General features: G+C 44.3%; 1 protein-coding gene across 3 annotated transcripts in view; it reads left to right on the top strand.

Moving 5' to 3' along the window:
* aatkb (apoptosis-associated tyrosine kinase b) overlaps positions 1-14572 on the top strand; it is a 344410-nt gene that overhangs the window by 281862 nt on the left and 47976 nt on the right. For all 3 annotated transcript variants that reach the window (XM_068058412.1, XM_068058413.1, XM_068058414.1), the window contains exons 3-4: positions 1027-1171; positions 11408-11487. In XM_068058412.1, the coding sequence (XP_067914513.1) occupies positions 1027-1171; positions 11408-11487 (225 nt within the window). The remainder of the gene's footprint in view (positions 1-1026; positions 1172-11407; positions 11488-14572) is intronic.

The following is a 14572-nucleotide window of genomic DNA, read 5'->3' as shown; positions in this document are numbered from 1 at the left end:
TGCTGAAGTGTATTTTATATGCACTGACCAAAAGAAAAAAAATCAGATTGTTTGCCTTGTCATTCAGGCTACAAAAGTTTTCTGTTACTCTAATTTCCCCCATCAGATAATCAAACCTGCTCTGAATGAGGCAAATAAAACAGCTGTCAGCTTTTGACAAAATTAAGGTTGGAACTTTGTAAGATTGGTTAGGATACTCATTACTGCAAAGACTGCATGGGAATTTTTAGGATGGCAAAGATTATAATATACACTGTTGAAATAATTCTCAGTCTGAAGAAAGGGGACCGTTCCTGCTTGTTGATTGTGTCTGTTGTGCCTTTCTAACCTGTACGCAAGTGGAAATGGAGAGCAGGATCTATCCTGTTGTCTAAAATGGGGCTGTTCAATTTGCAGCTGATGGACACATCTGTCTCCCCTGCCCCGCCCCATCCCGATCCTTGTCATTCTGGCTCATGAGTGCAAGAAACTCAAGCAATTTGCCCTTAAATTTCTTGCCCAAATCTGAGTGCAAATAGGTTTGGAAAAGGTGGGTACATGGAGTTAGATTGCAGGTCAGCCATGATCTCCTGGAACGGTAGAACAGGCTCGAGGGGCTAAATGTTCTCCTCCTGTTCCTATTTTTAGCACTTTGCCTCATTGGTACATAGACCTTAAATCGGAAAACACCAAGGTCTTTTACCATCAGTAATTTGAATACATGCAAATTAATGAGAACATGGATTGGGACTTCCATGTGGCTCCCGAGATTCCTCGGTTTACAAAATGCTTGAATATAAACTTCAAAGAAGACGATCAGATGAACAGACGTGCCTGATATCTCGTTACTTGCTTGGCATTAACTTCATTATTTTAGAGGTGATCTGTTCCACTTATCATTTTTTTGCAATATAAAGCTGCTTCTTTACCCAAGTGTCTTCATATTATAAAACAAATTACAAGTTTACTAGAAAAACCTAAGAAGAGGATTCCCAAGTCCGACAAAGAGTAAAGGTAAAATGTACTCTCTTTTTTTTTTGTTTGCAGGAGTTTGAGAATAATGAGGGCGAGGATTACACAGGAGAATTCTCGCCCCGCACCACTTCCTCATCACAGAATGGCCCTGAGGTTTACATCCTGCCGCTCACAGAGGTTTCACTTCCTGTGTCAATCCAGCCGTCTGCAAGATCAGGTAAACCGACACAGCGGGATTACCTTTTGAATAATGCTCACGTAACTGCCATGCTTGCCTGATGGTCAAATGGGCGGGTGCTTTAGACTGCCCCTGATTCATCAACTAATGGTGAATGGCATGTTACCAGAAAGCGAACTAATGAAGGACTTGTATTCAATTATTACACATTTTATTACTGTCTGTACTTGGCCAGCAGCTGGGGACCAAATACTCTGTGGGGCTTCTGAAGTGGAATAGCTGTCCCACCACCACCACCACCCCCCACCCCAATTCCTCCCTCCCACTGATAACTGGGTTTCTAGCTTCCCCTCGACTCTCTGCCTGATGACCTGACCCAAATTGGCCATGAACTGAACATGAAGGGGGTCACCATTTCTTTTGAATTTGGGGTCCCAAGTATCCATTGCGCAGTCCATTGCGATAGAAAGATACAATCCCTGGTCAGTGCTGACTCAGTTGATCTCCGTGAAATGTCAGTAGGAGCACTGATCTAGTGAGGGGAGAATTGGCCAGTGTTGCCACTCCCGATCATTACTCAGTGCCCCTGGCTGGAAAGAATGCGTGTTTGTCAGTGGATACTGGATGGGGGGAAACTGCATTCAGCTTATCTCTGATGCCCCTCAGAGTTAGAGTCTGTTGGAACTCACACTTTGGATATGAATGGGAGGGAAGATAGCTCCCGTTAAATTAACTAAACTCTGGCACAAGACACTGCTTTACGGAGAGAAAAGCAGAGAAAAATTGATGGTTTTTTTTTCTTCAAAAAAGCAAAAGAAAAAGCTTAAAAAGTGGATTCCATGAACTTTGTTCTTCTCTGTATGATTAAGAGAAATTCAGATTTGCAGCATCTGCAGTATTTTGCTTTTATATAAGAGAAATTCAGTTTGGTTGGCAGTTTTTGTTTTGCCTTTACTGTGCTGATCAAACAATGTAACACAGCAGTTTGTCAAAATTTCACTCCGGCAAGAAAAAGTGGCAATGCAATGTTGGTTGGACTGGAAACAAAAAAGTTACAGGCTTTGTTGATGCCCAGGATATAGTTCCAGCTCTGCTGACGATGCCTCTTGCACAACTCCACCCGTGTTGGAAAGGATTCTTAGCAGTTGGAACTAATGGACAGATAATCCTGGGCTGCTGCTAATCACTGGCTGGGTGCAAGGCTTCACCAAGTGTTCCTGTAGTCACATGCAGTGTCACTTTTTTGCCACATTGGATTGGATGGCTCTGTGTTAGCACGCGTGCCATTTCGCTGCTGGGGTATCTTCTCAGTATCTTATCTTTCAGAAAGCGTCTGCTGCATTTCCTTGAAAATTTAGAAAAGTGAACAGAAAACGCGCGACCTCTACCAACTAGAAGGGCAAGGGCAGCAAATACATGGGAACACCACCACCTGCAAGTTCCCCTCCAAGTCACACACCATCCTGACTTGGAACTATATCGCCGTTCCTTCACTGTCGCTGGGTCAAAATCCTGGAACTCCCTTCCTAACAGCACTGTGGGTATACCTACCCCAAATGGACTGCAGCGGTTCAAGAAGGCAGCTCACCACCACCTTCTCAAGGGCAATTAGGGATGGGCAATAAATGCTGGCCTGGCCAGCGTCGCCCACATCCCATGAATGAATAAAAAAAAATGCAAGAGAATAGATTTTGATGGAGGCTCACGTTGTACTAAAAAACGAACTTAAAGAGAGACACAGCCCCCTACTTAAAAGAGACAGCAGCCATTTTCCCCAATGTCTTGTCATTGTATAAAATCATCCACATCAACTCTCTTACACAGATCCTTGGTGATTGGTGCATTGCTGTGGAAGATATAGACCTTGATAAATGATGTCTAGTGCAGCGGCTGAAAAATATAGCAATAATCAGAGCCTCCTGGTGTAATGAGACCAATAATATGAAAGACGGAGCTAATAGACTTTGCTTCTGTTCCTAGCCTAATGTAATCTATTATTCATTGGTCCTCATGTGGCAATTTCTCAATCTCGGACAGACCTCTGGGACTGGAGGATGCCAGGCAGTTCCTCAGAGATGATAAAGATTGGCAGGGACGTCACCATGGGCCATTGTCATGGACCTCATGCCAACTGATTACAGAGCACCGTTCACAGAGGCTGAGGCTCAGGCTGTTCTTTGACCTTGTCTGGAGGAAGTGATTCAGGGAATCCTAAAGGAGCAAATACAGTCAACCAGTCAGACAAAGAAATGGAAGAAGTCCTAATTTTTGTCTTTAGCTTTTTGTAACTGACATGCACTAAACTTAGGCTGTAACTGCTTTGTACTTGTGTGTTCTCATTCTGTATATTTGCACAAATAATGCTGCAATTTGCTAAACCTGTGGTGTTTCAACTATGACCTCCGAACCCAGAATGTTTCGGCTTCTTCAAATTATTCTACAGATTTCATTGAAAAGTTCAAATCCCTTGAAGGATGAATCATTCCATGTTTTATTGCAGGTATTTAAGCAATATCAAAATGAACTTCTCTGGCTTTCTTAATCCAATCTTTATTTGGCGGTAATTGGCAATCTCACTCCAGTGGTGTGGAAACTAGGTGCTCTTGTGGGTACTTTTCTATGGTTCAGGCCAAGGCACATTGTTCTCAGAATACAGGAACTTTTATTTTGTGTGGGTTAGGCTATAGCTCACCTGCTGCCACTGAAATGGAAAGACTCCTCCTTAAGGAGCACAAAAGTAAAAGAGTTGATACTGTGCTCGGCAGGCATATTTACATCACAACGCAAAGAAACCAGTGCAGAACCCTCAGCCTGGTCAACAGAGGCCTCATTCTCTCCACCCTGGAGCTATTCCTGGACAATACTGCTTAAAGTTCAAATATGCCTGCAGGTGCTGGACCCAGAATTATATAGGTAGAATTTTGCTGTGGAGCTTTCCTGTTGATTTTCTTTTCTCAATGTTTTAACTACATTTGAAGTAATTTATCTCCTCTATAATAGAATCTGTGAAAATCACACATTTAAAACATTTTCTATACCCCTTGTCCTGTTTGTCAGACCGATTCATACTTTTGATCTGATTTCACAGTCCTCTCACCCTGAAACGACTGAAAATTCGGTGGCGAACCCGCTACTGTCTCGCCTGGGGATCCGACCCGTATGTTTGCAGGTCGCCGGGCTTTAATTGGTGTGAGGTGGGACTTTCACTCGTTTGAGGTAGGAAGTCCCGCCTAATAGAGCTGCCGGCCAATCAGCGGGCCAGCAGCTAGCTGTCCCAGCAGCTAGCTGTCCCAGCCGCGCCACCGGGAGTGGTGACCGCTGTTGGGACTACTGCCCAGCTTGAAGAAGAAGACGATGTCAGGGAGCCTGGAACAAAGGTAAGTTTCGGTTGCCTCGTTGGGGGTAATCGGTCGGGCCCCGGCGACGCAAGGGTGGTCGATTGGGGGGACAGGGGACATGTTGGGGATGGTCGGGGCTCGATCATGAGGGGCCCACCCGGGGCCCTCAGAGAGCCGCCTGCTTTTGTCAGGCGGCTTCTCTCGGGCCTCGGCCGCCCGATTAGCCATGGGTAAAATCCACGTGGAGGTGGGCGAAGGCCCTTAAGTGTCCACTTAAGGGCCTTGACTGACTTGGGGCAGGCCGTTTTTCACCACTGCACCCCACGTAAAGTGGCGATGGAGGGGCAGGAGTGGGTCGGGAAGGGCTCCCAGAGCCTCCCGCTCCATTTTACACCCTCCGGCCACCATCCTGCTCTTGGTGGGGGGTGTAAAATTCAGCCCTCTGTCTTATCTTTCTCTTGTTTTATCAATCATTGCTCCTGCGAATTTTCCTCTCCTATTCCATCTCAGCTCCATCTTCATGATACTGCTTCCTCTTCCTCCTCACTCTATTGGAATTGAAACGGATCACTCCATCATTCACTTGTAACTCATTCTTTGCCAGCTCCTTACCTCCCTCAGTCTTTCCCTTCCTCCTACAATCTTACCGACCTTTGTAAAATCCAAGTCTGCCATCATTCAATCTCTGCTACTTACAATTATACAGAACAGAAGGAGGGCATTCGGCCCATCTTGCCTCTGCCAGCTCTTTGGACGAGCTATCCCATTAGTCCCATGCCCTTCCTCTTTCCCCGTACCTTGGCAAATTTTTCCTTTTCAGGTATCTTATTTGATTTATTCTGGTTGCTGCCTGTGTGAAAATTGTCGACGTAACAACAGTGATTAGAAACAAAGGAGCACCGAAGGAGGTCATTCGGCCCATCTTGCCTCTGCTAGCTCTTTCAAAGAGCAACCCGGTTCGTCGCACTGCCTGGCTCTTTCCCCATATCACTGCATTTTTCTCTTTAAGTATTTATCTAATTGCCTTTAGGAAGCTGCTACTGAATCTGTTTCCACCACAGTATCAGGCAGTGCATTTGTTATCCTAACCACTCATTGCATTCAAATGTTTCCTTTTGTCGCCTCTCTACTTCTTTTGCCAGTCACCTTAAATCTGTGCCCTCTGGTTATCAACCCCTCAGCAACTGGAAACAATTTCTCTTTATTTAATCTTACAGTTCAAAAGCAATTCCTTGACTGTTAAATGCATTGGGGCATCTTAAGGACATAAAAAATGCGATATAATTGCAGATTATTTCTCATATTTCCTGAATCACAAGCCTTGGCCTTTCACCTAATTTGATTTTTGAAGAACCTGCACTGTTAACTGTTGGTGTTTGCACTTCATCACTGAGCAACTAAACATTCCAAATTTATCAGTGAGCACAAAACAGAAAACATGCAATCAATTCCTAACTTCTTGGGGCATAAATAAAAAGATAAAAATAAAACGTGATCAATTTTTGCTGAAAGGTGTGCATTTTAATCCACTTGCATTACTGAGATTTGATATAATAGATGCTTTCGAAAACCAAAACCTTTAAACTACAATGTTGTTGTCTGTTAATCCTCCTGTGAAAGAGTAACATAGAATAGCTCTTTGTTGAATGCTGCACTGGTTCCTGTTTTGTATTTTCACCCTCTTCCTTCCGAGAGATCAGTGTGAAGTCCTGGAAGGATTTGCAGGAGGGTTAACAGCCTGACAGGTTGCAACGTGAATGCTCCGTGCGTGGTCATAACTATCTGTATACCAGCTCACAGTGTTAACTGGAGGGTTTTATAGGCTCCCAGAATCCATAGGTTGAATCAGAGTTGGGGGAATCACCCAGATCCATCGGGCATAAGTTTCCCACTGTATGTCCACCCAGAATTCGGAACCAGATGTCTGATCGCCATTCACTGGGACAGTCTGGAATGGGGTTTGAATCTCCTGTCTCAGGTGAGAATGCTATCATGAATCCAAATGCTTCCTCCAACTAAGCAGGTTAGACAGCATCTGTGGAAAGAACAGAGCTAATGCTGACACTACTTCAAAATTAGAGACGATTAATATTGATAAAGGCAGAGAATGAAAGGAAGCAGACAGAGAGAGAGACACACACACGTGCACACAGACACATATATGCACACACATACACGCACAGACGTGTGCATGTGAACAGACACATGCATGCACAGACATACACACAGGCACACACACACACACATAGTCATGCATGCATGCACAGACACACATGGCACAGACACCTACACCGCACATACGTGTGTGCGTTGAAACGCCCACATAGACGCACACACACCCACTCACACACAGGTGCATGTGCAAACACAAGCACGCACAAAACAAACATTAGGTTAAATGACTGAAGTGACATTGACATGGCACAATAGAAAGAAACATAAAGAAACAAATTGAAAAGGTGCAAATAACATGTGAATAGCTAAGACGACGAGAGGAGGAGTTAGACAGGTCTGAAGTGGGTACAGGAAGTTCTGGCTCCGGTACCCACTGAAATGTGGGCAGGAATTTAACTGTTAGTGGTGAGGTTGTGGAGGTGGAAGTGTAAGTGGGTGGTGAAGACTCTCCCGTTCTGTCCTTCACTCCCATTGTCATGGCAGGCCAGTTGGCCAATTAGTGGCCAGCAGGCGGGGTCACCGCTGAATCCACAACTGTGGGTGGGATGTAAGGCTACAGCCTTGTCATCCTGTGGCCCAGAAGAATGTGCTGGCGGCATGTTTAAGAGCTGCCAGCATCTGATGCACGTATGCAGATCTCCATGCCACCTGGGCAACGCTGCTTTAAGGAGGTGACCCTTCCTATTTGTTGCAGAAAGGCTACCTAGTCCTTCCCCCCCACCCCCCCCGCCCCCCTATTAGGCCCCTCTCCAAAAAGCCCCCTGCCAGGAGGACCAAGTGTTCAAGAGGGACTCAAGCCAACACAAATGTTTGCCTGTCTCCTACTGCGCTAATAAATCAGAAAGTCTCAGTGAACGTCTGTCGGGTGCAGCAAACCCGGACAGCTGCCACCCCATTGCAACCCTTTAAGTGCTGCCAAGGCTTTGACCCCCATGTGGCCCATCCATGGCTTGTAACATTCTGGGGGGGAGCACGTAACATCGGTGTCAGTTGTCTCCTCAACTATGTTAATTGGCCTTTAATTGCTCGTTTGCAAACGGTGAGCAGAGTCCTCACTTGGCTTGCCATCCGCCCTTGGTAAATCGTGTCCTGGTGTCATGACGTCGGGATGTCATGTTTTCAACAGGTAAAATTCAGGCCATGGGGTATGTACTTCATGCCATATTGGTGAGGGCACCCTGTAGTCGTGCAATGGCTATGCAAATTGGGGGGGGCCCCATTCCTATATTTAATCGGTCAGTTTTGCATACGAACATATGAATTATTAGCAGGAGCAGGCCACTTAGTCCCTCAAGCCTGCTCCGCCATTCAATAAGATCATGGCTGATCTGATTGTAACCTCAACTCCACATTCCCGCCTACCCCCGATAACCTTTCACCCCCAGGTGGCCAGAGGCTAAGCTTTTCCTTATTAAAGGGACTGCAGGAGGCTACCAATAAAAAAAAATGTCTAAAAAATGTAAAACTTACCTGAATGTGGAGCTAGAAGGAACAGGGGTACCCATTCCTGGCTGTACATTAAACTGCAGGTTGTGTCTAACCACTGTTTGCCTGCACCCACAACCCTCCCCCCGATTTCCCCACCCCAGGACACAGGGACGTTTGGTGCATTTCCACCAGCTGATCTTTGTCTTCTTTGCAAGTGGTGCCCGCATCTTGAGATACAGCTGGTCTCTCCAACGTGCCGTCCTGGTGGCACAAGAGAACCAATTTCGAATGGCCTTCTTGCCAATCCCTGCCTGGTTTCGGGCTTCACAAGAGGCTATCTCAAACATTATTATCAGTTCTACGCCAGTGGAGTTACTGACATTTTCAGCACTGATTCTGTTTTGTGCACGAGGACCCGATGAGAACCTTGGATAGATAAGTTTGGAATGTTGTTCTTGGAGAGGAAACTTAATAGTGGCTTCAGAGAGGCACTAACCACACATATGTGGAAAGAAGGCCTTAGCCAAGATATGTGAAGCATTTAGCTTTTCTGCACCAGAGTGTGTTTTATTGCACCAGTCCCATGTTCCACACCGGCCTCTCGGAATGAAACGGCCAGTTTGATCACTTTGTGCTGAAACGTTGCCAACTCCAAGCTGTGGAAATGCAGCCACGAGGAGCTGATTCCAGGCTGACAAAACAATATTCACATAGGAGCGGATTAATAGGCAGAGAATGGAGAGTTTCAGCACAGAAGCCTGAGTTAAATTTGCTGATTCCAGGTGCCAAATGTGCCCATGCTCTATCTTTCTGTATAATCTCGTTACATGTTGGATTTCGTACCAACAATGCTGGTGATATCCTCATGATCAAAGTAAAATTGTGTTGTAAGAAAGCATTATCTAAACAGTATTGTTTAAACTAAGTGCACATTTAATGAAGCCTGACCACTGCACTTCGCATTACACTGATTGCGAGGTTTTATATAAAGTGTGCTGTGGGAATATCCATTACAGAATTCAAATCAACACTGGTTTGTTTGAGATGTAATCTGTAATATTTGTTCTAATTCCTCATCTGTAAATATCTTCCTGCTTTTGCTGCACTTGCTCACTTTAACACGACTTGTCTGAACGCCAAATAGAGGCGAAAAAGGGCACCTGATATTTTACTGATGTCATGAGCAGTTGCTGCCTGTTCACATTGCATTACCACAAATGGGCCCACAGTGGGCTGAGGTTGGAAATTTAAAGCTTCCTGTTTAGCCGAGAAACTGTAGATGGTTGACAGATTCCACTTCGGAACTTGAGACAGAATCTGAAACCTTTAAATGTTACAGCACTGCCTGCACCTGTGCTGAGCTTTAATTTAATTATTTGGTTATTGCCATTACGGAATTCAAATTGAATGTGATGTCAGCTGAAGGTTGTGGGTTCATAGTCTGCTCAAGAGACCTGAGAACAAAATCTAGGATGACACACCAGTGCCAGTACTTAGGGAGTGCTGCTCTGTCAGAGGTGCCATCTTTCAGATGAGATGTTAAATCTAGGCCCCATCTGCTCTCTCAGGTGGATGTAAAAGATTCAAATGGCACTATTTCAAGAACAGCGGGGGAGTTCTCTTGAGCAGGTGTCAAATCCTATTTCTTTCATCTTACTGTGTTCCTTGAATCTCATAACACTCGTTGCCACGAAAGTTTGACAGTTTTTTTTGGTTCGAGTTGGGAGCCATTTCCAGTCTCTTTTTACAACCTTTTTCTCTGTTGCATTTTCTCTGAATGTGCCAACTCCGCCATCCAGCCCCCAACCAAATAACGTGCCTCAGATTTCCTTCTGCTCTTGGTCTTGAAGCCATGGCATCCTCGCTTGGGTCCAGTTCACAGGCATCATCCATTCTCCAGTATCTCCCCCAGTTAGCCTTTGCTGACGTATGAAGCTGTAAAAGAGTGTCAACTGTGGAGGACTTCACAGCCAACACATCCTGTTCGTGCCACCTTCCCCCCCCCAGTAATCCAGCAGCCTGGGCAAATCTCTGAGTACTTGATTTCAAACCTCATCCACAGCAGCCAAACAAATGCAATTCTTAAATCTGGAATAAAATATTGGTCTCATTAATGATGATCATGAAACTATCAGACCCATCTGGTTCACTAATGCCCTTTCGGGGAGGAAATCTGCTGTCCTTACTTGGTCTGGCCTCCATGTGACTCCAGACCCCAGCAAAGTGGTTGACTCTTAACTGCCCTCTGAAGTGGCCGAGGAAGCCACTCAGTTGCAGGTAGTTTACCACCAACTTCTCAAGGGCAGTTAGGGATGGGCAATAAATGCTGGCCTTGCCAGCGACGCCCACATCCCAGGAACGGATAAAAAAAAAAGTTCCAGTACAATTCAGTGTGCAGTGACAAGAAATGGGAAATCGACCAGGGGTGGCTGCAGCATTGCTCTTCTTAAGTTCAGAGACTTCACCTCCAAGCCACCAGGACGTTTAATAAATCATTGCAATTTTATTTTCGTGTTTCGTAGAAATGTATAGAGATTAACACCTTCTACATAACCTCTGTCTAATATATGTGCGCATGTGTACACACACATGCACATAAAATGTGTGTGGATGTTTACATGTATATAATGTATGTATATATAATGTACAGGTACATGCGTGAATATCTGAGTTTTTTTTCACTGCAACATGTTAATCTTAACGAAAACCTTCTTGTCTATACTTGGTTATTCATTTCTCACTACACTGGGAGAAGTGGGAGGAGAATGTTCTGATGATTTTTAATATTATGCAAACCTATCCTTATTCATTCAGCGCTGTCTGATGTCACTGGAATGTTGGAATTGTTTTATGTTCTCCAGCCAGCAAAGCGACCACAGCTACGCAAGTTACTGACAAAGAATTTGTTTCTTTCAGTAAGTCAGCATGTGCTTGCAATCCTTGCATCAGTAATTTGCAGGGGTGGAGAATGCCAAAGCGAGGAGGAAAAGCTACCACAGGGGTCACATCTTTCCCCAGTAAACAACTTGTTTACCTTGGCTCTGGTGCTGGAGTGAGCAGCAGCTTTTTTTCCTGAAATGCACAGTTTCTGCTTCATGCTGCATGCTGTCCAAAATTATTTTCCACTTCACCTGTCAGGAGTCTTTCAGTTGAGAAGACAGTGAGGCCAAGAGTGCCTCTTTTTTTTTACGTGTTGTGCAGAAAATATTCCATAACCTCCTGCACTCCAGATTCGCAGACTTGGTACGTGCCTCGGGGAAGGATTATTGATGAAGAACAGGAGGAGGTGGAAATGACAGTAATAATCTTGATGTTTATATATGTCTATTCACAGGGCAATTCCTTCAACAGGCCGACTTGGGCCGTCAAAGCCTCCTCTACCTGAAAGAGGCTGGCAACAGTTGGTTTGGAAAGGTCAGTAGATTTTTTTTTAAACTTGCTACTGTTTAACCCCTCCCCTTGTACCTAACAAAGGAATTTAAAATGCCAGCCCATATATATATATATGTACATTGTATTGAAACAGAAAGGATGTAAATGTAGTTCACTATGATTGGAGCTGGGTATAATCTAGGTAAAGGGTACTTGATTTCGCTGTATGTCCAAGTATCTAATGGACCTTTGAATTGGACCCGAAAGTGTCAGATCTTGTCCATGTTGGATAGCTTGTCAAGAGATATTAATTCTAACTTTTTGCTGCAGTATTGAACCTCTGCTCCAGGTGTCTTTATTCCTGATAGCCAAAGTTGTCTTTCATATTTCTAACGCCTGAGGAGAGAAAGCCATTGAGTATCAACATTCCCTCCCCTAGCTTTTAAAACCATAATCTGAGACCAAATAATGTGGAGGGGAATCAGTTTGTTTAAAAGGCACATTTCCTTGAATCTAGCATTGAAATTGGCATTTTAATGGACTTCATGAGGTTATATTTTCCATAATGGGAGAAGTTAAAAAAATATGCAGATGTAAGTAAAACACAGAACAAGACTGGGAGATAGTGGTGACCAGATGAAAAACAGAAAGTGCTGGAAATACTCAGCAGGTCTGGCAGCATCTGTGAAGAGAGAAACCGAGTTAACGTTTCAGGTCAGTGACATATCTCAGTGATGAAAGGTCACACAGAGCTGAAACATTAACTCTGTTTCTCTCTGCACAGATGCTGCCAGACTTCCAGAATCTTTACTGCACTTTCTGTTTTCATTTCAGATTTTCAGCATCCGCAGTATTTTGCTTTTCTATTGGTAACAAGAGTGTTCGTTTGCTTGTGCATTACTTGGAGCCTTGCTCCCATGCCCAAATATGTTCGTAAAACATAGCCCAAATCAAAATTGCTCTAATGGCTGCTAAGTCCTCATTAAAGAGCAGCTAAGAGTCATGTACAGTTCTGCTAGTGTGGCAGAACTGTGAAGTCTGACTTCATTCATTGAGGTCATGCCTCATGAATTCGTTGTAATGAAGGAAAGGCAAGACGCTATACTTAAAACAGAGCACGGACAGAAGCACATGGTGGATTTAGCGAGATGCTGCCGCATCCCATTTTTTTAAAGCTGACTTAAACTGGCAACCCTACCCTGATCCCTTTTGCAATTCTGGACCAAACCAATCCCTGCTGGTGGCTTACACGCTCAGATGAGTGAACTTACGGTTGACACATGCATTCCAAGTTTTGGCTCGAATGTATGAATATTTTAATCGGATGTGTGTCTTTAAAAAAACTAATAATTGTCAATTTTTGAACCATATATGTCCATGCAGTCCATATTAATAATGTCCATCCTTTGCATATTAAGAGGGTTCTACTTATCAGCTGTAAGATCAATGATTTCGGGTTGTATTAGAGCTGCCACTAGGGCTTAGGTTAGACTAGGGCGTCAATGGCAATCTGATCAGGCCATAGCTGTGCTCCATCCATCAAGACCTGTAGTATAAGGATGTAAAGGGTTAATACTGAAGACTGTGAAAGCCACCCCTCCCACTGTCCAAGCGGTGGTGTAATAGTCACTTGAGATAGGCTTGAGAAGACGAAGGAAAAGCAGCACGAAGGATGCTTGCTTATGTGGCTTGCTGAGAGTGTATATAGTGACTGTAAATATTAGAGTTGTTAGTTAACCTTTACCGGAGTCTAAGACTTTTTCTAGAATGCCCTACAATACTGCTAATACAAACCCAACAACACAACATGGTGGCGACAGTGAAAGCGACCAGGAGAATTTGAAGATCTTACCTTTGTAAGAAACACCAGGTAAGCAACAGAGAAATTTAAAGATAAGTACTGGCCCGGTACAGTAAGAAAACTACTTAGCAGCAGAAGAGACTGTGAATAACTCTGAAGCCTCTGAGACCACACCACAGCAGCGTGGGGCTCTGTGTCGGTACTTCCAGCACATCCAGGGGTCGAGTCTGAGTCTTCATGCCGAATGATGATCCAGAATCAGAGAGACAGTGAAACTGGCCATTTATTTAAACGGCACTGGGAAAAAAAAAATCTGATGCAGAACGCGACCTCGGTCGAATCGGTGACTGGGGAGGTGAGCTAGTTGGCAGCCATTGCTCAGCCTCACTGCGGAGATAAAGCACAGTAATCATCGGAAAGTGCAGGAAAAGTCAGGGAGTGCGGGAAAGCCCCGAACAGAATTATAGGGGAACACCCCAGCAAAGCCTCACAAACGAAAGGAAACAACATGGATCCAACATTGAGATTGCCTGAGAGTTCCTAGAATCAAGAAGGTCCCAATCAGGTCCAAAATTGGCTGGTTTGGAGAAAAAGGTTCTTAAGACTCAGAATTGCTTCTCAACTCCAGACCAAATCTGAAGTGGAGCAAGTGAACACCCTCCTGTATTCAGTAGGAGTGATAGAGGACCACATAATTGTCCGACAAAGGATCAGTGAGGCTACTGATAAATTCGAAGAGGTACCCCAAGCCTTTGATAAACATTTTAACCTCCGTACCAGTAAAATTTTGGAAAGAGCCAAATTTAATAAGCGGATGCAGATGATTGGCGAATCTGTAGACTTGCATATTAATGACCTTTATAGATTGGCAGAAAGTTGCAAATACGGCAAATTAAAGACAGAATTAATCAGAGACAGGATAGTCGTTGGCATAGCAGTTGAATCTTTGTCAGACCTGTTGCAATCCAAAGTAGACCTTACACTGGAAAAGGTCATTCAGATTGTAAGATAGGCTGAAGTTGGCAAACAGAATCGGGACATCCTATGAGCTGAAGACAAGCCATGGATGAGAAGGAGTCCAATGCCAGTCCAACTGGTTAAGCCAAAGCCAGGGAAACACTTTGAGGAACAGAAAAAACATAAATAAAAGCAAAATACTGCGGATGCTGGAAATCTGAAATAAAAACAAGAAATGCTGGAACCACTCAGCAGGTCTGGCAGCATCTGTGGAAAGAGAAGCAGAGTTAACGTTTCGGATCAGTGACCCTTCTTCGGAACTGACAAATATTAAAAATGTCACAGGTTATAAGCAGGTGAGGTGGGGGT

Source organism: Heterodontus francisci, chromosome 26 (genome assembly GCF_036365525.1).
Source record: "Heterodontus francisci isolate sHetFra1 chromosome 26, sHetFra1.hap1, whole genome shotgun sequence".
In the NCBI taxonomy this organism is placed as follows: domain Eukaryota; kingdom Metazoa; phylum Chordata; class Chondrichthyes; order Heterodontiformes; family Heterodontidae; genus Heterodontus; species Heterodontus francisci.
The sequence above is the reverse complement of the archived record's forward strand: the minus strand, read 5'-3'. Positions and strand labels throughout refer to the sequence as shown.